Raw genomic sequence first — 20471 nt, 5'->3', positions numbered from 1 at the left:
CTTAGCCTTCTCGGCCTCCACGTAAATGCGATGGCGCTTGGCGTCCTTCTGCTGCTTCTTCTTGGATGGCCGGTGTTTGCGCAGCACTGTGCGCTTGCCCTTCTGAAGCACCGCCACCTTCTTCTGGTTGCGGATCTCGGCGCGTTTCTTGTTGAGAAGCTTCACCTTCTTCTTGTTCATCGTCTGCACTGCCTGTCCGTTGGCTCCCATTGTTGTAGATGTCCTTGGTGTCCTTGCTGTACCTAAAGCTGCTTTTGAAGAATGCGCTGTGCAGTCTAAAGTCGAGTCAATCGATTGGCTACCACGAAAACGGTACACAAGTGGTACAATTGGAGTTAGAATGAATACCGTGCACTCTCTGAAATAGATACACGGAGACAAGCGTCCTTGGTGAGTTCTCGACAGGATGGCAAGCTCACAGTATCAGTACAACCTCGATAGGCAACATCTGTGTGCTAGCCTGAATCTGAAAACTAGCCATACAGCGACATAATGAATAGCATCAGTGAAGGAAGACGCGTTGAAAAATGCTCTATAAAGATGGACACCACTCTTGGCATTAGATAACTATCTCGACGACCGCATCGCCGCTGTTATATATCCTCTGTACTGAACCTCCATCCAGAGACACAAGTATTCAATAGGATAGCGCGTCCGATGGCTTCAGTGCTGCTGTTGAGACGAAATACCTGCCAAAATGCATCTCCCGCCTACTTCTTCGAACGCTTGCCTGCTCCCTTCTTGGGGATGGACTTACCCCGTCGCTTCATCTGGTCGAGCTTGCCCAGACGCTCCTCGTTCAGAATCTCAAAGTTGGGGTCGTCGCCGCCGAGACGCAGTAGCAGCGGCTTGTTGAACCATGAGGCCACCTTGTCGCCCTTAAGCTGCTTGCTGATAACCTTGTTGCCCGACGGGATGTTGCGCTGCGGTAGACGCTGGAAAATCTTGCGGCTCAGCTCCGCAATCTGCTGGGTAGACGCCATCGTGCTCGGGAAGGACTCGCCACTTATCCGATCGCTTGTCGGCTTGAGCTATTGCAGCCGCTCGTCCAGCACCTTTATAGTACCAATGATTGGACAAAACTCAAATTACATATTTAGTCTACATTTAAAACTTTTCATTTGTATTGACACAAACACACACCAGATTTAATACAACCACAAAGTCATACAGATATAATAAATTCACATTGCGCGACTAGCATAGCCCTGATGATGTTCCGCTGGCAATCAAAGCAGAGACCTCATTGTCTCAATCGCATCAGTCGCTTCGACTTCACTACCTCCCGCTCCTTCATTGCTTCGATGTGCCACAGCTGCACATGCAAGATCGGCCCTTCGCTGCTGGCGTCGGACCTCTCGTGCCTCAAGGACGAGTCTCTTAAGGTAGTAGCAGCCGGAGCGGACTACCTGCACCTGGATGTGATGGACGGCCACTTCGTCCCCAACATCTCTTGGGGCCCGCCCGTCATCAAGTCGCTGCGCCCTCATACCAAGGCCTTCTTCGACTGCCACATGATGGTGTCTAAGCCCGAGCAGTGGGTGCCTGACATCGCTGCCGCTGGAGGTGACCAGTTCACCTTCCACCTGGAGGCGACGCAGGACCCGCTGGCCCTCATCAAGCAGATCCGCGACGCCGGCATGAAGGTGGGGCTAGCCATCAAGCCGGGCACCAGTGCCGAGGCCGCCTTCCCGTTCGTCGAGCTAGTAGACATGGTGCTGGTTATGACCGTGGAGCCAGGCTTCGGCGGTCAGAGCTTCATGACCGACATGATGCCCAAGGTAGAGGCTATCCGTGCCAAGTACCCGACGTTGGACATCGAGGTGGATGGCGGTCTAGGCCCCTCAACTATTGATGCGGCAGCCAAAGCTGGTGCCAACATGATTGTCGCTGGGAGCTCCGTGTTTAAGGCAGCAGACCCGATGGCTGTGATTTTGCAGATGCGACACAGTGTAGAGAAGTATGGTAACGGCAAGAGCGACGACCAGTTGACCAAGCTGTAAGAAGTCGCAATGGATGCAACTACGCTTTTGATTTGAGTCGGATAACACAAACGAATCAATCCAAAATGCTATTAGATGCAAAAAAAAGTGTATACTAAAGAAGATGCCAGACAACTCAGCAAGACGCTGCTCCATCTGCTACGCTCTATCGTTTGAAAGCTTCGCGACCACATCCCATATTTACATATCCTCATCTTCAGTGTCGTCGTTGCCAGTAGTGGTGGCGTCCTCGGCCGCAAGCCGGTGGTACTTGTCCTTCGACCAGACGCTGAGCATCACGAGCTTAAACTCAGCCATCTTACGGTCGAAGTGCACAAGTAGCTTGGCCTGTTCGGGGGTCAGTGTCTGTCCAGGCTTGCAGATGGTGTAGTTCTGGTTAAGCACAACGACACCCTTCTTGAGGTCAACAGGCAGTCCCAGACCGCGCAGCGACTCGAGCATGCTGCCAATGAACTGCGGCAGCGGGCCCTCGGGAATTGTGACCGTCTCGGTGGCTACAAAGCCCGAACGCGGGTGGTCACTGACCGAGAGCTTGGCAAAGTAGTCCATGACCTCGTCGTGCGGCTTGCTGGTGAACAACAGACCAGTGTTGCCGCTAACGTCGTTAGAAAGACGGTAGAGGTTCTCGGCATATTCCTCCTCCTTCGAGCGACCCAGAGCGAGTTTCATGACCTTGTTCTTGCCCAGGAAGAAGCGGCTGTCCTTGAAGTCCATGCGCACCTCCTTAAAGTGGTTGGTACGCATGTTCTGGAAGCTGAAAACGTAGGCTGAATCGTACGTGTCCACTGCATTACGGATGGCTTCCACCACGTTCTGCTTGAGCTCATTGCCCTTCTTGTTGGCCTGCGTCAGCGGCTTGGTGCGTTGTCTCTTAGACTTGGGCATGGCGGCGACTTCCTTCACGAACGCTTGACTTGTGTCAACAAACCGCGCTGGTTGATGCGCGTCTCCACCAACCAAAAAAGCAACGTTTTGTATCACTTCCTTTTCATCCAGTTAAACGTCTACAAAACAATTGATGGCATTTGATTCGCTTAAATCTCAAAATACTGACAAATGATTGGTCAAAACCATGTTTCACTTACCCCAGCCAGTCGTCCATCTAGGGGGAAATCCATATTGTCACCGGAAGCACCTTACACCATGGCCTGGGGTCTCGACACGACGCCGACGCCGGCGCGGACGCCTGCTGCTGCTGCTGCACCTTCCACTCCCGCTGCTACTTCTTCCACTGTTGCAGCTCTGGGACCGGCCCCTGAGGCTACTGAGGCCATTGACATCTTCGAAGGTGTGGAGCCTGTGACGAGTGTGGCACTTGAGGGTGTGGCTCTGCTTCAGATCATTAAGCACTGCCATGAAAGCCTTCCCGGCGGCGTGGCTGGCTCACTTCTAGGTTTGGACAATGAACAGGTTCTGGAGGTGACCAACAGCTTCCCGTCTCCGCCCAGCAGTGAACGTAAGAAGGGAGCGGACGAGTATCAGCTGGACATGATGAAGAGTCTGCGTGAAGTGGGTATGGATAACAACAAGGTGGGCTGGTACCAGTCTGTGGCCATGGGCACTTTCTGCACGGCCTCGTTCATTGAGCACCAGTTCCAGTACCAGAAATCGCTGGGTCCGAACGCCATTTGCCTCATCTACGACTCGGCCGAGACTTCCAAGGGCTCGCTCAGTCTGCGTGCTGTGCGTCTCACCAAGGCTTTTATGGATACGTACAAGAGCGGATCGTTCACTAAGGAGAGCTTCGCCAAGGCTGACATCCGCTCGGCCACTGTAGTGGAGGAAATCCCCATTGAGATCCGCAACTCGGACATCATCACGTGCTGGCTGCAGCAGACGGCGCATGCCAATGACAGCACCACCGCCAGCAGCTTTGAGCGTCTGGACTTGGCCACTAACGCTTACGTGGAGAGTAGCCTCAAGAACATGACGCTGTGGGCTGACGAGCTCGCGCAGGAACACTACAAATTCCAGGGTTACGAGCGCGCATTATCTAAGCAGCGCGCCGCCTACCAGCAGTGGCAAAATAGACAGCGGGAGGAGAACAAGGTTCGTCGTGAGAACGGCGAGGAGCCCGTGCCCGAGGAGGACCCTAACTTTTTCAAGTCGGTGAACCAACCCTCGCGTCTGGAGTCGCTCCTCATTACCAAGCAGATGAACACGTACTGTGAGCACATCAACCGCTACGCTGGAAAGTCGTTCCAGAAGCTCTTCCTGGCTGCCAAGATTCACCAGAACGAGTAAGCAGACAGAGAGCTCGACGTAATCTTGTCAATCTTTCTCGACACAAGACGAAACTCCAGAGACAGACAAAGCAAGGCAGCCAGCAGGACGGTTTTGGTATAAGGTCACGGTAAGGTCTTGAGTAGCTGGTTGGTGTGTTGGCAGTAAAATGTCGGCAGGGCTAGATAGAACAAAGGTGGATGGAATCAGGTGCTTCCCCCACTTTGACTTCCGTTCGCTCGTTCATTAAGGAGAAATCCGTTCATGTGCTATACTCTCTGTATTTGTTGAAGTCTTTGAAACTTGCTGCCTACCTGTACAGATGATGGAGTTGTGGGTTAGCTTTGATCTCAGCGATTTCGGCATCCATTTCAGCTGCACGACGCACAAGACGCTCCTTGACCGACAATAAATTATCTGGCACGAACTTGATCACCAACGACTGCAAGAACGAATGCCACGAGTTGGAGTCGTCCATGATATCGACACGACGAACGATACCATCGTCGGAGTTGCCAATACGCAACATGGAGCCTATTGGTTTACCGCATTGCACTTGCTCGCTATGCTCTGGATTGTTTGCCGGTGCTAGCGGCGCAGTGTCTCCATTTCGGATGAACTCGAACAAAGCGCAGAGCTGGTTCATAGTTTCCACGCGATTACCGTTCATTCTCGTGTCGTGTTGGTTGTTACCGCTTTGTTCATGCATACCTAGATCTAAGCGAGAGAGCACCCACTTCACTCTATGCAACAGCATTTGGTCTTCTTGGGTTCCTGCCCCCTTTGAAGCATTCTGCACCTCAAGTTCCGTTCGATCCAACTCAATTTTCGATAAAAGTTCTCGTCTCTTGTTGGCGTGAAGAGTGATGACGTCCTTAAGGTCTTTCGAGAGCAGCGGGTTGTCCCTGTACATCGTCTCGATGCGCTCCACTGTACCAGGATGAACAACTCTCACGGCTTCCAGCATGCCCTGCACTCGAGCAATACTCTGTTCTGCCTGGTGGATACCAAACCGTGTAGCTTGCGTCGTCTCGTGCAATTGAGCGAGCTCTTGCTGCTTTTCCTTGAGTTTGTCCTCTAATTGCACGATTGAAGCCTGTAAAGCTGCGATATTATCCCTGTAAAGCGCTGCATTGGCTTCTAATCCAAGACACATGCGCTTCTGATCCTCAAGACTACGTAGTAAGTGAACCTTTGAATGCAGACCTTCAATGTGGCCAAATAGCACTTGGTGCTTCCACAACCGGAAGAAATTGTACTTGATATGGCGTCGTTGACGCCGCTCGTAAGCAACACAAATACTCTCCTTTGCCGCGCGTGCTGCGCGTCTGCGAGCCATGAAAACGTACCAACGTCGAAACGGAATCGTATAAATGCGCCGTGAATACGCGTGCCATTCCTCCACGGCATTTTCGCGTAAAGCGTGTTGATATTGAGCTCGAACACGCCAGCGCTTCGTGAGCCAAGCCAATGTTTCCTTCGTGCTCCCCTCAAAGAGCCGTCGAACTCTACGAATAAGCTGACAATGCTTTAACCACGCACGTAGATGCTTGAGCATGTGTGTTCGTCGATAGTGAGCATCGATCTTTCGAAGATTAAAGTGCTGATCATACCGCTCAAGAGTGCGCTGCTCAACGGCGCTTGCGATGGCTTTATCGATTTGTGTCGCTCGAAAGACCTTTACCCATTCGTCCATGACACGCTTGAGGGTTTTCCGATAATCGTGGGCAATCGCGACTTCCATGTTCTTCTTCATTGGGACGAATACTATGCCCTTCATCAAGTGGAAGAATCGCTTGAGTACGTGCATTGGATGTCGAGTACGAATTCGACGGATGTTGTCTTTGAGAAACTCTTCATGCACCATTTCCTGGGTGATCAGATCGAATCGTTCCATGGCTTCAAGTCGTTGTCGGGCTGCATAATGGCGTGCTCTGGCATCCGCTGAAGCTCTTTTTCGGCTTCGAGGTCCTAAAGCTGCTGATTTCCACGGTAGGAAAACGTATTTCAATAAATTGCGTTGTCTTTCCCGAAAACGATGCTCCGTTTCTTCGAGCCGAGCCATCTTCACTGGCAAGTTCATGAGTACTACATCACGTATTTCAGCCAACACACGACGCAAGAAAGACCGAGTTCGCTCTTCTTGCATGATTGTAATCTGCTTGTTGACAAACTCTTCGCGTGCTGCAAATTCCTCAATGGACGTCAGAAAGGGGACGCACTTTCGAGATCGCCATCCTCCTAGAGCTATCTGCAATTTCTGGTATCTACGGCGGACTACAAACCCTCGACACATCATTGATATCTTTGTAGCGGCTAGATGGCGCTGCTTGTCGCCTGAAGCTACTTCGTGGAAAACCTTGTCCAGACGCCGCACTGTTGAGCGGATGTCCCGTACACTGTAGGTCACTTGAGCACTGGCCTTCGGGTTCACTGATGTCGGCCGTCGTACTTGATCCTCATTTCCACCAGATTTGTGCGCGTTCGCGACTTCATGTATACTATTTTGCAAGAACGTTTCAATCCCCAGTTGATGAACGTTGCGTTGATCGTTCGACGACTTCGCTGACCTCTTTTCCGTTCCACGACTTGGAGCTAAGGCCAAATTCGTTGCTACGCGCTGCAAACGCTGGTCGAGGTTTGCAATCTCACTTGACATTTGCTGCATAAACTCCATCGACATGGGTGGCGGCGCTCCTACAGTTGACTTCGACTCAATTCCAGCCGGGGCTGTAGACACGTGGGCTGCTGCACGACTGCTACCCGACCAACCTGTTGGAGTGTAGCAGTGTTGACAAAATCAACAATATCAGAATGCATGCAATAGCTTCAGAGCACAATAGAGAGAACGCACTCCGATCGGCGATAGTTCCTCGTGGTGCCGTCGATGTCTGAGAACGTCGAGTTGCGTCGAAAGGGGGCTGCGCAGTAGAGGAGCGGGTCGTGGGTGTGGCGCTTTCTCCATTCGCCAAACGGTTAAGTAGAACTTCCTCCACTGACTGCTGCCCTGGAGGCAAGCGCGACGGCTTGCGCACCATTTTCAAGGTGATCCTTTGCTCGTTTTTCACAAAAGTACACTACAGTAATATATTATAGTAATACCGTAATTTAATGTAATACATGTAGTAATATTTATTTTTTCACTTCCTTTTAAAAGTTGGTCATTTCATTTCAAGTCTTGCATTCTATGGCTTCATGGCGGATGCTAAAGTGCAGCGCCAACAAGCTCGTCTCGCCAAAATCCGCGCAGCTTTACAGCGGCTTGGTTTCTCGACACTACGAGGTCTTCAGGGCGCTGCTCTGCGGCGTGTTCTGTCTGGGAAGGACACGTTGGTGCTGATGCCCACTGGTGGAGGCAAGTCGCTTTGCTATCAGCTGCCGGCGCTACTGCTACCCGGCCTCGTTGTAGTGGTGAGTCCGTTGTTGGCTCTGATGCAGGACCAAGTAGCTTCTCTGCGCAAAAAGCATATTGGAGTGGAAATGTTTTCGTCCTTGGTGGCTCAGTCACAACGAGAACGAATTGTAGCTCGACTGCTGAAACAGTTCGAAACTGCAACTCAGAACGTTGAGGATGAGCGAGTCGAGATGCTTTACACGACGCCCGAGACGCTACAGGGCGAGCAGATGCAGCTTCTACTGCAGCAATTGCAGAAACGAGGGGGTCTCGCATTATTCGCCATCGACGAGGCTCACTGCATCAGCTCCTGGGGTCACGATTTCCGACCGGCATATCAGAATTTGGGAAAGCTGAGAAAGTTGTTCCCTAAAATACCGGTGATTGCTCTTACCGCTACTGCTACCGAACGTGTGCGTGACGATATCACGAAACAATTGCATTTTGCAGCTAATGGGTCCGATGTCCTTTTGGCAGATTTCAACCGCGCAAACATCTCGTATACGGTGTACGACAAGGAGATGTTGGCGGACCCGGTGGGTGCATTATGTCGCTATATCAAGAAAGATCATACCAATTCGTGTGGTGTTGTGTATGTCCACAAGCGCAGCGATACAGATGATTTGGTACTCTCGATGCGAAAGCGAGACCCACTGTTGAAGGTTGCCGCATTCCACGCTAAAATCCCCCAGCAAGAACGAGAAGCTACGTTGCAAAAGTGGTTAAGTGGGGAGATACAAATTGTATGTGCGACGATTGCTTTTGGAATGGGTATCGACCACCCAAATGTTCGCTTCGTTGTGCACTGGAATATTCCGAAATCATTAGAGAACTTTTATCAAGAATCAGGACGAGCTGGTCGAGATGGAGAACCAAGTCAGAGTGTGCTGCTCTACTCCGCCCGTGATTACGCTTTATTTCGCTTTCTACTGGAGAAAGAAGCCTTGAAGCAGCCCGATAATGCTACGCCAGCAGCAGGGCAGAAAAAGATACGCTCGAAGAATGTGGACAGCGTTGCGCATGCCTTGAAGCTATTGGAGCATGTCAAGGTGTTTGCTACTAAGAAAGAGTGCCGGCGTCAAGCTTTATTGCGGTACTTTGGGCAGAAGATGGCAGTGACGGATTGCAAGGGAGCATGCGATGTATGCAACCCAAAACTCAACTTGTTTCGCTTTGAGGAGAAGCCTGTGATTGACAAGCGCACGGAAGGATTTTACCAACAGTCAATAAAAACAATCAAGGCTCGTGGGTCGTTCACTGAGAAGAAAATGCGGACAGGAGACACGCGGCGTGATAATTTGATAAACGGACTGAGAGGATCCTACGTACCTGAACAGACCAAGTCCGTGGTCGTTCGAGGTGGAAGCAAACGCGCTCTTGGAGCTGCCGGATTTGTCGCTGTCAATGGAAACGTGAGCTCCAGTGAAGAAGAATCCGACGAAGATGAAGCGTCAGCTATCGCTCAGGCAGTGCGTTCCAGGCAGAGGAAGCAGAATTTAGACGACACTTTGGACGCCTTGGAGCGAGCAGAACAAGCCTCAGCGGACAATAGTGGAGATCGAAAGCGACGGAAGGTTTCAAGAGCGTGGGAATAGTAATAAGTGTCCACCGTTGGCGATGCAGCACTCGATTAATGCATCAACATTTTTTTCAACATGTTGAAGTTATTTTGTATCCATGTCACTCAAGCGGGTATTGTATCGCAACGATTGTATCACTAGGCCAAAAATCAAGCTAACGCCGTGATGTTCTGGCGCCGCAGTCGCGCGAAAGAGGCGCAGGAGGATGAAACAGACGATCTGGCGAAGCTGCAGAAGCAGTTTGGCATCAAACCAGTGAATGACGCGGATGTGCAGGCGGAGTTCCAGGCGCTATTGGCGGCTACGGGCGCCACCGGTACGAGTCCGACGGAGGAAAGTATTCTATTCGGGGCTGGAGGTGACGATGAGGATGACGACGAAGCCAAGATCTTGAGAGACTTGCAGCTGGATGGAATCAACCTGAGTGGCGATGAGGGCGAGAATGATGCTCATCGAGCAGCGAAGAACGAGCTGCGTGGGGTGCTGGACGGGGTCCATCAGACAGCGAGGGAGAATCACAATAGGGAGACAGCCGAGATAAGCGGAAAGACGCCCGCTAAAGGACCTAGTAAAGGTGAGAATGCAGCGGCATTGAAGCCGCAGAGAGCTGCGCTGGTACACGCTTTAAAGATGGAGGCACTGGCGCTCAAAAGAGAGGGGAGGATTCAAGAGGCGCTAGCAAAATTTCGAGAGGCCAAGCAGCTCCAGGAACAGTTTTCTTCAGCACAGGAGAATGCGAGTAAAACTTCGAGTGACGTAGCTCGAACTGTACAGAATGAGAGAACGGAAACAAATGTACGAGCGCCGATGGATACTATCCTAGATGATGGCGACCATGATGTCGAAGTTACCGACGAGGACATGCAGGATCCCGAGTTTCTTGCACAGTTAGCGAAAATGGGTCTGACAGAGAATGATGGAGATTCTGGTGCTACGGCATCCGCCCAGTATCATGATGTTATGCAGCAGTTATCAGCAATAGAAGCGCAAATACAGGAATGTAAACTACAAGCTGTGCAACTCAAAAGACAGAATCAGATTGCTGACGCACTAGCCTGCATGCGGAAGATTAAGGAGCTTGAAGCGAAACGAGATGAACTGCGATCGTCACCAGCGGTAGCTAACCAGACGTCAGTAGTTCAGCAGTCTACAGCTCCAGCAGTCGCTGAGTCTGTCTATCATTCTGTTGCAGTGAGCAGCACTACGTCGGTACGTCTGAACGCGAGTGCATTTCCCCTCGACGAGAGCCAAGCTGACAGCGACAACGACAGCATTTCGGACGTCGAAGTAACTGCTGAAGACATGAACGATCCAGCTTTTGCGGCAGAATTACAGAAGCTAGGTGGTGATGACTCTATCTCGATTGCACCAACACCTCAAGATACCTCGATAGCCATTACAACCGCTGTAGCTGCTTCACTGCATGTTGCGTCCAAACCAACTCCACCGAGCTCACGGTTGCTGAAAGCTGCCCCATCGATTGACGAAGATTACCTTATCGACGCGTTCGATGATAAGTCCGATTCCGAGGGGGAGACGAATCATCTTACGACCGTGATGTCGAGTGGGTCACTGCATTCAGTTTCTTCTGTACCAGAGGTGGGAAAAGCTGCAGTACCTGTTGAGTACGGGAATGCTAAGGCTGAGGGGGGAGATACCCATATTGCTGATCTCGCTGCAGAGCTACAGAAAGCAAAACAGAGCGCGCTATCTCTGAAGCGAAAAGGTGACATTCAAGGTGCGCTCGAATCGATGCGACGAGCGAAACAGATTCAAAACCTCATTGACCTAAAGCAACACGCCAGCGAAAACCCTGCAGCCACTTTGGGCTCAGCACAGAACTCCGCAACCACTGCCAAATTTCAGGAGCTCGAGCAGTTGCTGGTTGATTTCGGTAACCGAGCGATGACACTAGCAAAGGAAAATCTGTCGATTAATCGGGAAAAGGCATCGGAGTGGTTGGCTAAGGTAAGCATACCCTGAGGATTCTGCTGTGGTAGAAGGTGTCTAACCTTGATTTTTCCATGTTGTTATGAACAGCGAAAGCATTATGGTGCCGAGCTGGAAAAACTACGACAAAGCAGGCAAAACCCGCTGCAGTTGCCGCCTCGCTACGAAATCGTAAAAACCTCTCGTCAAGTGGAATATGAGCTGCCGTTCATTGCAGATGACCTGGTTAAGGTCTCCGTTAAAAGTGTAAGTGGGTTGTCCCAGGTGGCGGGTAAATCTGTGTTTGTCAAATTCTGCCTCAATTTCCCATCCACGACACCGCATGAGGGACAGACTGCGGAATTCCAGATCAACCCAAACGCTCCATTTGCAACGAAGATCTCTTCTGGCCAGACAGAATTTGTGTTCAAGCTGGCAAGATCACGTGGAACTATGCGTCTTTTTGAGATAAAGAAGGCCGTTTTCGAAGTTTGGAAGTCGGGAACGTTGTTCCGCAACCCCGAACTTGTTGCCCGAACATATCAAGAATTGGTAAGGGTTGCTTGCGATCAATACTGAATGTCATTCCCTAACGCGTCTTTCGTATTTCCCACCATAGACACCTCTACTGACGTGTTGTGAAATAAACACTCAGCTTCCTTTCCTCGGATCAAACCGAAAGCCCTGTGGAGGAGATATCGAGGTATTTGCTGGTATTATTACGAAATAATGTTTTCCATTATACCTAATGGAATAAATGACATGTGCCACAGGTTGCTATTCAAATGCGTCGTCTGCTCAAGGAGAAAGAGTTTCGCCAGGAGGCTGTCGAGGATCTGGTCATCGGCGACTATCCCGAGCCGATGGTCTCTACTTCGGAGCATCTTACCATGCCAAGTGTGACATTAGAGCCATCCCCAACCGAAGCCAACAGCCTATCCAGCAAAAATGCGGCACCAAATTCCGACAGTTCTCGTTCAATGATGAAAGAGGACCAACCAGCTTCTACCACTGCTGAGCTGGACGATCCGCACCATCTTGATCTGATTGTGAGCTACGATGTTATCAACGAAGAGGTAAGGGATGCTACAGATATTCGTCGTACAGTTTCTGACATATTTTATCATGGCAGCTCGAGAAGGTGGGGACAAAACTACCATCCTTAACAGGACCGGCTACGATTGAGCTGAACGACCGATACGATTCTCTCGCGTTAAAGAAACAGTTGCTGGAGATCGAGATGCAGACGGGCAAATTGACATTGGAAATGTATGTCGAGCGTCTGCACAAACGCATTGCTGAAGACCGTATTCTGATGTCAAAGCTGCTCTCATCGAATCGTCGGTTGGACGCTGCACGCGTTCTTCACCGTATCAAGATCATGGAAAAGGAACTCGTGGGTGCCGATGGTGACTCAGCAGAATCATGATTGTTTACAAATTCAGTAGCTTTGTTGCAAGTGGTTATGCTTATCTTTCCTCATGTTCGCCGCTCTTCTCATGAAATGCTTCTAGTGCTAATAGGAGTTTCTGGTAAGCTACAAGTTCTCCATGTTCTTTTGTGCTTGGTGAGGCAACACCTGGATAGTATAGTTGCAAACTTGTGAAGGCATCTGCTGACAATGACAGTCCAATTTGGTCGAAGATTCGCTTCAACTGCTTCATTTTGATGCTACCTGTCTGCTCGTGATCCTTCAGTCTCAAGTACTCCTCCACTATGTCGAGTTGTGAGTTAAAGTCAATTGATGACATTTGGTTGAACAGCGATCGAAGAATGGCATTGCGCGCGCAAGGTGGTTTGTCTTTCGCGGCATTTTCTTGAGGATACGGCAGCTTCTCCGGTTTGGTTGCAGCTTGTAGCTCTGGGATACCCTTTTCAGCCAGGTTGCTATTCCGTAAAAATACAGAGGCTGCTGCACTGGGTAGATTTCGCCATTGAGACATTACCTTGAGGAAAAGCTTAAAGGCAATGTTGCCGTCCCGCCCCACATCGAAAAGATGTTGCAGTCGTAGTTTTTCCAGTGTCGTCACTTGTCGCTCTAGCGCTCGCTCCAGTTGTGACCAAAATGTTTCCGCTGAAAGGCTGCTTTGGTGGCTAAATCCACCACATTCCATCAGGAGCCGACTCAAATATGCAACTCGAGGCATTGCGTCTTGCTTCTGAGATTGGACTTCAGAGTAAAGCCTATCGGATATCTTTTTCAGCAGACAGCCAGCGTAAGGATCTAGCACGAAGGAGTCGAACTCAGTTCGTGACAATCCACCTCCGCCATGGCGGAAGATGCACAAGTTGAGCATGACGACGCTGAGTTGTGAAGGATAAAGGTTGTAGTCTAGTGCCCGCAGACCATTACATATACTATCCGCTGTCAAGAATCCCTTCTTCTCTCGGTCGAAATGATTAAAAGCAGCATCCAATCTGGCATAGTTTGTTGTATCTGAATGATCAATTTGACCCGAGAGGTTGGCTTTCAAACGAATTCGTGATCGCAAGTTCTCAGTAATTTTATCAAAGCGAGAATCGGTACCAGGCCACTCGAATTTGGTAGCCTCGTACAGCATCACTGTATAATGTACCGCATCGGTTGTTTCGGTGCTTCGGAATTGACGGACAAGCTGTCCTATCACTGCCTCTGCAGACGAAGGAAAGGCAGCTTTTGCGATGCCCATACGTATTAGAATCTCTTTCAGCTCCATTGCTGTCACGTATCCCGTGTACGTACTGTCACGAGCTTCAAGCTCTCCCCGTAAATCAATTCCACGTTCGTCACACGAGTCGAGGAATTCTGAAAGAGTTTCGATAGGTGCTTTTGGTGCTCTTGATTGTACTGTCGTTTCTACTAACTCACGCGTTTCTTGCTTTTGAGAGGCTTTAACCGGTGCATTTGTCGAAACGTCCTTAAGATACGTATGAACGGCCTTCAAGGATACGCTGAAGCTTACATCACCATCATCATCGTAAAATGTAGTCAAGAATTTCTGCGAAAGCAGCCCAGCAGCTTTCTTTGACAACAACTCAATCAAGCCATTTGCTTCCATCTGACGCCACAACTTCGATGGGGCGATTTCAGCAAAACGGTGAAGCACACAAAACTCTTGAAACTGTACAAAGCACTGCTGGAATTTGTGCAGTGAGAATTTCACAGCAGCTTCTAATGCACTTCTCAATTGTTTTTCATTTTCGACCGAAAGCTGATAGTTCGGCTTTACTTCTGAAGAGCTGAACACGGGTAGTTCGAGGGAGTCCTTAAAGAACTTCACGAAATTTATCTTTTTCTTATCTGGCTGCTCACCAAATACGACAAAGAGAGAATGTACTTCGTCCGGTGACAAAGAGATCCACAGTTTTCGCATCGCTAGGATGAACTGACCAGATTCCACCAATGCGCTATTCGAGTCTCCAGTATACGAGAAAGCCTCTGTAATCTGCCTTGGAACATCTTTTTGCTCTTGAAGTTTCTCACCAATCTTGGTCACTACGAGTTTCGCTTTTGCAACCTCACTGATTACCTGTGCTCGTTTATTGTATGTGATCATGGCTTCCCGCCAGTTCATTTTGAGAAAAGCACTGCAGTCAATTTGATCTTTTAGTTCAGGATCGTATGTGTAAAGTAATGTGCGCATCTCATGTTCGTCAAGTGGGATACTCAGGCGAGTGTTGCAGATCTTCACGAAAGTTGATCGACTTATTACCCCCTCCGACGTTGTTTCTTTCTCCGTCAAGAAAATTTGGTTCCAAGTAGCAAACACTTCAGAAAGCTGTCTGCTCGGTAACTTATTAGCTTGCTCATGTGCACACTTGCGAAGCTTTTTCTCCACAGCATCCATGTCGACGGGTGGGGGTGGTGTAGTCCAATCCAAAAACTGTCGATAGTTGATACCGAACGATCCATTTGTTTTCACACCGAAGCTCTTCGCTATGCCTTTCAGTTGGTTTTCAGTGAACAGTAAGAAACCATTTCGACGTGCGATCGTGACAAACTCTGCCAAAGAAACAAATCCCTTCTCCTGCCAGTCAAATCGTTCAAACTCATATTTCAAGTCGGAATAGCTACCACATATGAGTTTTCTGCAGTTCCAGGCTAACCGCTGCAGGTATTGCATATCGTACTTGTTCCAGTCATCGGATATCGACTTTCGACTGTATTTTGCTGCTGCTTCGAGTCGTAGGCAGAGATCCTGGATCGAAATCCTCTTGGTTGGGTCGTTATTGCCTCCAACCATCTCGAAGAGTAAGCTAGCGTCCTTAGGTTCAAACTGTGTACCCTCCGAACTCGGTTGCATTAGAACTCGAAGCAGTTCTTCCTGAGTCATTCGGCCATCGTCAGATTTCACAAAAGTCAGAATTTTGTCACGTAACGAAGATATACCAAAACGATGACATCGTTCCAAAACTTCCGCTAACTGTTGACAATGTGGTAGCTGTGTCAGAATCTGAAGAAGAGCATGGTACATAATCTTGTAGCCGTTTGCGTCAAACATAATAGTCACAAGATGCAGTTCCTTGGAGGTTAGCTGGACTCCAAGTCTGGACAGGCTTTCGTGAAACTCTTTAAAGGAAATATATCCTGTTTCTTTCATGTCTCCAGTTAAAACAAAAGTGTGAGATGCATAACCAACATCGAAGAGTAGGTGTCGAAGCACCGACAAACGCTGCTTCTTTTCCAGCTCACGTTCTTCAGTGGACGTAGAGAAGATGAGATTGAGAAGAGATCGGAACGCTACCATCCCAGTTTCCTTCACAGAAAAATAGTCCATAAGATACCACAGTAATGCAGGAGGTAACACGATTCGAGGGACTTTAGAGAGGAAGTAGCCCAGCTGCTTCTTCGTAAGCAGTCTGGAGCGTTTTACATCCGGTACGTCACGTTCGATTTCAGCTAGAATGCTGTCTTCTTGATCTCTAAGTTCAGCAAAGGTCCATTTACCTAAAACGCTTTGTAGCTGGAGATCTGCTTCGATAATTGTTGTCTTCGCATAGTTCGCTTCTTGTTGTTGTTGTCGTTGTTCTTTATACTGACGGTATTGTTTTTGAAGCGTCCGTGCAGCATCATGATGGATATTCTGTGGAATGTGGAGCTGTTTTGCTTGCTGCACAAGCCGCTCCTGCTGCGATAATACTTTAAACCCTCGTTCTTTTTCCTGAACCCGCTGAACCTGTAATTTTTTCTCCACTTGTTCGTATACCAAGTTCTTACTACTTGCAGAGGCAATTGCTTTCATACGATCCATAAAAGCTTGTTTTCGTCTCTGGAATTCTGTTGTGGCTGGAACAGGTTTTGCAGCATAACCTGGATCGTTTTGCGTCGATATCCTGGTGACCTTTTTTTCGTCATCATTAAAAGCAGCCAGTTGCTTTGGCTGTTGCGTAGCTTTAGCATCCTCTAGTACATCTTCATCCAGGTCAACGCGGTCTAGAGGTAGGATTGCCGTATCATTGCCGTCGGCAATGGGTTCGTTTGGAGTGTCAGTTGAACGGGATTGTTTGGTATGGTGTCTGACTAGTTCACGGTACTCGGACTCAACACTCATCAAGTCAAATCCCAACGCAGATAAACATTTTCTGAACGCTGATCGAGTGACTCTGCCACATCTTGTTTCATCAAACTTCTCGAATAGTTTAGGAGCAGGCATAGCATCTGCTGTCTTTCGTTTCCTTTGTTCTTGAACATATCCATGCATCGTTTGTCGAATTTTGTGACATAGCAGCCGTTCGATACAGCTGAGTCGAGGATTAATATGGAGTAGCAAATAATTAATAGCTATCAATTTCGGGTGGTTCCCCGAAGTCTTTTCAGAACCTCCACCCACAGTTGAGATACTTTCTGTCGAAGTGCTGCCAACTCCAAACGTCGATAGTAAAAGATTTCGTTCTCCATCGGTGAGGAAAATCCCGTACTTCTCACAGGTTTGTACCATGGAGCCCATGGAGATAAGCATACTTTTTCGCTCTCTCGCCTCCATTCCTGCAGTGAGAGCATCTTTAGCAGACGTTATAAGTTCCGAGTCCACCGCATATTCGAGCCGCTCTTTCAGTTTTGCAACGAGTAGCTCCAGTTCTTCGGATGGGATAGCATAGTGCAAGAATTGCTGGTAGTTCATTCGTCCATCCATGTCAGATGAAAACATCGACAATAATGCGTGTTGCTGATCAAAATCGAGTGAATGCATGTCGATTAGACGTCCATTTACTCCGCGTGCACGTTGCGAAGATGTCAGTTGTAGTACCTGAAATGGGTCTTTCCACTGAATTAACACGGAAATATCCCCAGCGTGTTGATCGTTTTGATCTTTTAACGGGAACCATCCTCGAATGTCTTCGCCATTTACAAGATCGGAAAGCATAATCCCGCACCTCCCAATCACCCCGTCTTCTTGTGCATTATCATCAAGCTCGACTTGATCATCAAATACAGTTACCCACAAGCGAAATTGGGACAAGAACCGAAGAAGGCATGCATCCACTTCCAAAGCAAACGCTTGTCGGCTGTTGCTTAAGTCGAATTCTGGGTTAGCTGATTTAGCCACGATATTCGTAAAAACGTCTGGAAACCCAAGCAATTGATAGTGAGCGTACGATGACGGTACTCGAGATATTGATCCATCAGAGCGCTTTCCATAAGAACGCAACTTCCTGCAAGCAAATACCGTAATCTGCAATTCGTTTGTCATTGCATCGTCACGGAAGTTTTGATCACATAGTACATCTGATGGAATTTGTGTTTCGCTTTGCTTTCCTAGAGTCGAAAGAAACCTGACATCTTGAGGGTAAGAGCGAAGATGAACTTGCCAAATTTCCGAGATTGGGGTGGAAAGCCTTAGAATCACGTTCAATGTTCCTAAGGTTGTCGAATCACCGTCAATGTCATACAGCGATTTAATCGCAAGTTTGGGTTCTTTTACAACCCCCTTTGACTGTAGCAGCTTAGAAAGACGAACTGATGTTTTACCAACCAGCTTGAAGTCCCCTCGAATAGCTTGATGTACTTCCAGAAATACGGACTCTGAAGCCAAATATCGTAAGAAAAAGCCGTCCACCGTCACTTTGAATGTAGCTGATAAATTGTATTCCGGTCGACTTCCCATGAGAAGTGGCGTTGACTGCGACTCGAAATCGTAAAAATCGCACAGTACAAAAGTGGAGGAGTTAACCCCGATCACACTGCTATCGAAGTCTCCGCTTATAATTCCCAATTCAAGAAGTTGTTCACCGGGAGCTAGATCCCTCGCCGCTAAGATCAAGGATTCCGACAATGATGCTACCTCGCTCCCTTCTCCATCACTTGATGATTCCTCAGAGCATTCATCGTCAGCCTCTCGCATCTTCAAAAGCATCTTCTCTCGAGCGTATTTCAGCTGTCTAACTTCTGCTTGAAGGGCGTGAATTCGTTGTTGTCGCTCTTCACATAGTAGCTCAAGTTCTTTCATTCGACGTTGAAGTTGATTTGAGCTTGAAATCTTTGACGTCGTCAGCTCCTCAATCTCCAAAGCGAGTTCCCGATTGATGTTCGTTTGAGCTTGCAACATTTTCTCACAACGCTCCAACTCCTGCATTGACTTCAAGTGAGCGATCTGAAGGACGTGAACACGATTTCGCAAGTGTTTCACGCTGCTGTCCTCTTCTGCATCGAGGAAGCTAGCAGCTGACGGAAGATCTCCGTACTTTCGGCTTACTACCCCTCCACCCCTGAATTAAACAAACGCCACACAAACACAATATTAGTGTTAGCGATGTTGAATGAAGCCATGTATCGGATAGTAAAAATTGCATACACGTTCGCTGAAGGAGCAGATAATTTGCCTGGTGATGTACTTTTGCTCACTGGGGAAGAGCAAGCATCCCGTTTTTCAGGAGGATGGTGCTGTGGATCAGGTGTTCGCGGGCGGACAATCACGATCGGTTCTGTCCGCTGTGTTGGCATCGGTACATTTCCAGTTGACTTGATGGCGTCGAGGCTTCTTGCATTTCTCTCCTCCATCAAATGTTGCGCCATTTGAGCAAGATCTTGCTCAACTCGATCTTTCGCCTGCTTCAACTGCTTGACAGTGCTCTGTAGCTCTCGAATGACACCTTGAAATTTCTGATTCTCTTCAGTCATTTGAGCAATAGTCGCCTTTTGCTCCTGTGTTAGTTTTTCTAAGTTAAACAGCTTGTCAATACGCTCCTTCCTCTGAAAAGCATCATTGATAAACGGACTTTCACAGAGCGAGGTCATGCGTTCTTCCAAGCGCCGATTTTGCTCTCGTAGAAGAGCAATATCTTTCTCGTGATCACCGGCCTTCATAATTCGAATTTCCAACTCTTCCTTTTCCGCGACAGCGTCCTGTAACTGTGTTCGGAGCTTGTGTACTTGACGATTCATCTGTTCCATTTGTTCTAGTGTTTTCTCCTGAATTTCACGTTCTGCGAGTGCGTTCGACTCTAAATTTTCATATCTAGCATTCAGAATTGCAAGTTGCGCTTGGCGATCCCGCAACTCCCTTTTCATCTGGTCTAGCTCCAGATTCGTGGGTTCTTTGGTACATTCGTCTTGCTCCTTTTCATCTTCTTCATCGCTCGGCCCCGATCCGTCGTTGTTATCTCGTCTCGGCTTCAGCTGCCTGCTACTACTCGCCCGCAGTTGCTCGTTTTCTTTCTGTAACTTCACAAGCTGTTTCTCTGCAATAACTAACCGCTTCTTTAGCGCCACCTCGAGATCCCCCGAAAACGTGTCGCGATGCAGTTTCCGTGCACTTTCAGTCTGCTTTTCAAGGCTGCTCCCTTCGAAACCTCCCTTATTAGCTGTTGTGTTCCGAGCAACAGCTTTCTTATGCTTTGTCGGTCGCGCACCTCCTCCTAGCCGCTTCATGACATTCAACTGTCGACATTGCTCCTCCAGCCATCGGTTCTTCTCCATTAGCGTCTGATTTTTCTTCCTCAGTGTGGCGTTTTCGCTTTTCAGCGCAGCAATGAACTTCTCCGTGTCGAGATCTCGTCGCACAGGGACAACGGCAACCTTGTTGCCGCCCGTGTCGGGATCGTCTTGATTGTTCTTTTTGCCCTCGCCCTGCCGCGTCTTGGAGAGCTTCTCTTCGATCATCGCCAGCTTTGTATACATGCGTTTGATGGTAGCCTCCTGCTCATTTTTCTTCTTCTTAAGCGCCGTGTTCTCGTCTCGCAACAAGAGATATTTGTCCTCATACTCACTCGGCATGGTGGCGACTAGTTGCGGAATGCGGAATGTCGGTTGTTGAAGCAAAAGGGAAACTTCCGACCTTACAAAAATCAAGTGAAGTTGACTATCACTCGGATACACTCACCATTGAATGTGATTGGTTATGCCTTATAAAGTGTTCGTTATAT

The 20471-nt window shown here is 48.8% G+C and overlaps 9 protein-coding genes across 12 annotated transcripts; 4 read left to right on the top strand and 5 right to left on the bottom strand.

Annotated features, from left to right (window-relative positions):
* Position 1: 1 nt before the first annotated feature.
* PPTG_04847 (hypothetical protein) lies at positions 2–983 on the bottom strand (the record flags this gene model as incomplete). Its single annotated transcript, XM_008897159.1, has 2 exons — positions 2–275; positions 715–983. The coding sequence occupies 2 exons, from the start codon at positions 981–983 to the stop codon at positions 2–4; spliced, it is 543 nt and encodes a 180-aa protein (XP_008895407.1).
* Positions 984–1192: 209 nt separating this feature from the next.
* PPTG_04846 (ribulose-phosphate 3-epimerase) lies at positions 1193–2120 on the top strand. The gene has a single exon (XM_008897158.1). The coding sequence runs from the start codon at positions 1212–1214 to the stop codon at positions 2001–2003; it is 792 nt and encodes a 263-aa protein (XP_008895406.1). The 5' UTR covers positions 1193–1211; the 3' UTR covers positions 2004–2120.
* Positions 2041–2976, bottom strand: PPTG_04845 (hypothetical protein). Its single transcript, XM_008897157.1, has one exon. It carries the CDS (start codon positions 2886–2888, stop codon positions 2184–2186), a length of 705 nt encoding a protein of 234 aa, XP_008895405.1. The 5' UTR covers positions 2889–2976; the 3' UTR covers positions 2041–2183.
* A 119-nt stretch (positions 2977–3095) lies between these two features.
* On the top strand, positions 3096–4506 carry PPTG_04844 (hypothetical protein). Its single transcript, XM_008897156.1, has one exon. The coding sequence runs from the start codon at positions 3147–3149 to the stop codon at positions 4245–4247; it is 1101 nt and encodes a 366-aa protein (XP_008895404.1). The 5' UTR covers positions 3096–3146; the 3' UTR covers positions 4248–4506.
* PPTG_04843 (hypothetical protein) lies at positions 4398–7305 on the bottom strand. The gene is made up of 2 exons (XM_008897155.1): positions 7081–7305; positions 4398–6998 (listed from the first exon to the last, which is right to left on the bottom strand). The coding sequence occupies exons 1-2, from the start codon at positions 7262–7264 to the stop codon at positions 4537–4539; spliced, it is 2646 nt and encodes an 881-aa protein (XP_008895403.1). The 5' UTR covers positions 7265–7305; the 3' UTR covers positions 4398–4536.
* On the bottom strand, positions 7282–7953 carry PPTG_21474 (hypothetical protein). Its single transcript, XM_008897485.1, has one exon. It carries the CDS (start codon positions 7894–7896, stop codon positions 7432–7434), a length of 465 nt encoding a protein of 154 aa, XP_008895733.1. The 5' UTR covers positions 7897–7953; the 3' UTR covers positions 7282–7431.
* PPTG_04842 (hypothetical protein) lies at positions 7406–9276 on the top strand. The gene is made up of 2 exons (XM_008897154.1): positions 7406–8033; positions 8098–9276. Exon 2 carries the CDS (start codon positions 8142–8144, stop codon positions 9213–9215), a length of 1074 nt encoding a protein of 357 aa, XP_008895402.1. The 5' UTR covers positions 7406–8033; positions 8098–8141; the 3' UTR covers positions 9216–9276.
* Positions 9263–12770, top strand: PPTG_04841 (hypothetical protein). 4 transcript variants are annotated; one of them, XM_008897150.1, is made up of 5 exons: positions 9263–11168; positions 11241–11681; positions 11749–11832; positions 11903–12205; positions 12262–12770. In XM_008897150.1, the coding sequence occupies exons 1-5, from the start codon at positions 9366–9368 to the stop codon at positions 12556–12558; spliced, it is 2928 nt and encodes a 975-aa protein (XP_008895398.1). In that variant the 5' UTR covers positions 9263–9365; the 3' UTR covers positions 12559–12770. The 4 variants fall into 4 exon arrangements, with proteins under 4 accessions (XP_008895398.1, XP_008895400.1, XP_008895399.1 ...); XM_008897152.1 differs by having other exon boundaries at positions 11903–12770; XM_008897151.1 differs by having other exon boundaries at positions 11241–11832.
* PPTG_04840 (hypothetical protein) lies at positions 12561–20381 on the bottom strand. Its single transcript, XM_008897149.1, has 2 exons — positions 18902–20381; positions 12561–18815 (listed from the first exon to the last, which is right to left on the bottom strand). The coding sequence occupies exons 1-2, from the start codon at positions 20320–20322 to the stop codon at positions 12599–12601; spliced, it is 7638 nt and encodes a 2545-aa protein (XP_008895397.1). The 5' UTR covers positions 20323–20381; the 3' UTR covers positions 12561–12598.
* Positions 20382–20471: the final 90 nt, after the last annotated feature.

This window comes from Phytophthora parasitica (assembly GCF_000247585.1).
Source record: "Phytophthora parasitica INRA-310 unplaced genomic scaffold supercont2.5, whole genome shotgun sequence".
Taxonomy (NCBI): Eukaryota; Oomycota; class Peronosporomycetes; order Peronosporales; family Peronosporaceae; genus Phytophthora; species Phytophthora nicotianae.
This window is presented reverse-complemented; position numbering and strand designations above follow the sequence as displayed.

What these genes read in the sequence shown, in the direction of transcription:
- PPTG_04846 (XM_008897158.1), top strand. Translation starts at nt 1,212, where the DNA reads ATGATGTTCCGCTGGCAATCAAAGCAGAGACCTCATTGTCTCAATCGC.
- PPTG_04845 (XM_008897157.1), bottom strand. Translation starts at nt 2,888, where the DNA reads ATGCCCAAGTCTAAGAGACAACGCACCAAGCCGCTGACGCAGGCCAAC.
- PPTG_04844 (XM_008897156.1), top strand. Translation starts at nt 3,147, where the DNA reads ATGGCCTGGGGTCTCGACACGACGCCGACGCCGGCGCGGACGCCTGCT.
- PPTG_04843 (XM_008897155.1), bottom strand. Translation starts at nt 7,264, where the DNA reads ATGGTGCGCAAGCCGTCGCGCTTGCCTCCAGGGCAGCAGTCAGTGGAG. An exon ending in AGGAACTATCGCCGATCGGA is followed by an intron (nt 6,999 to 7,080) that starts GTGCGTTCTCTC and finishes ACACTCCAACAG; the next exon opens with GTTGGTCGGGTAGCAGTCGT.
- PPTG_21474 (XM_008897485.1), bottom strand. Translation starts at nt 7,896, where the DNA reads ATGCGAGACCCCCTCGTTTCTGCAATTGCTGCAGTAGAAGCTGCATCT.
- PPTG_04842 (XM_008897154.1), top strand. Translation starts at nt 8,142, where the DNA reads ATGTTGGCGGACCCGGTGGGTGCATTATGTCGCTATATCAAGAAAGAT.
- PPTG_04841 (XM_008897150.1), top strand. Translation starts at nt 9,366, where the DNA reads ATGTTCTGGCGCCGCAGTCGCGCGAAAGAGGCGCAGGAGGATGAAACA. An exon ending in CCCGAACATATCAAGAATTG is followed by an intron (nt 11,682 to 11,748) that starts GTAAGGGTTGCT and finishes TTCCCACCATAG; the next exon opens with ACACCTCTACTGACGTGTTG. An exon ending in CCTGTGGAGGAGATATCGAG is followed by an intron (nt 11,833 to 11,902) that starts GTATTTGCTGGT and finishes CATGTGCCACAG; the next exon opens with GTTGCTATTCAAATGCGTCG.
- PPTG_04840 (XM_008897149.1), bottom strand. Translation starts at nt 20,322, where the DNA reads ATGCCGAGTGAGTATGAGGACAAATATCTCTTGTTGCGAGACGAGAAC. An exon ending in TCTGCTCCTTCAGCGAACGT is followed by an intron (nt 18,816 to 18,901) that starts GTATGCAATTTT and finishes TGTTTAATTCAG; the next exon opens with GGGTGGAGGGGTAGTAAGCC.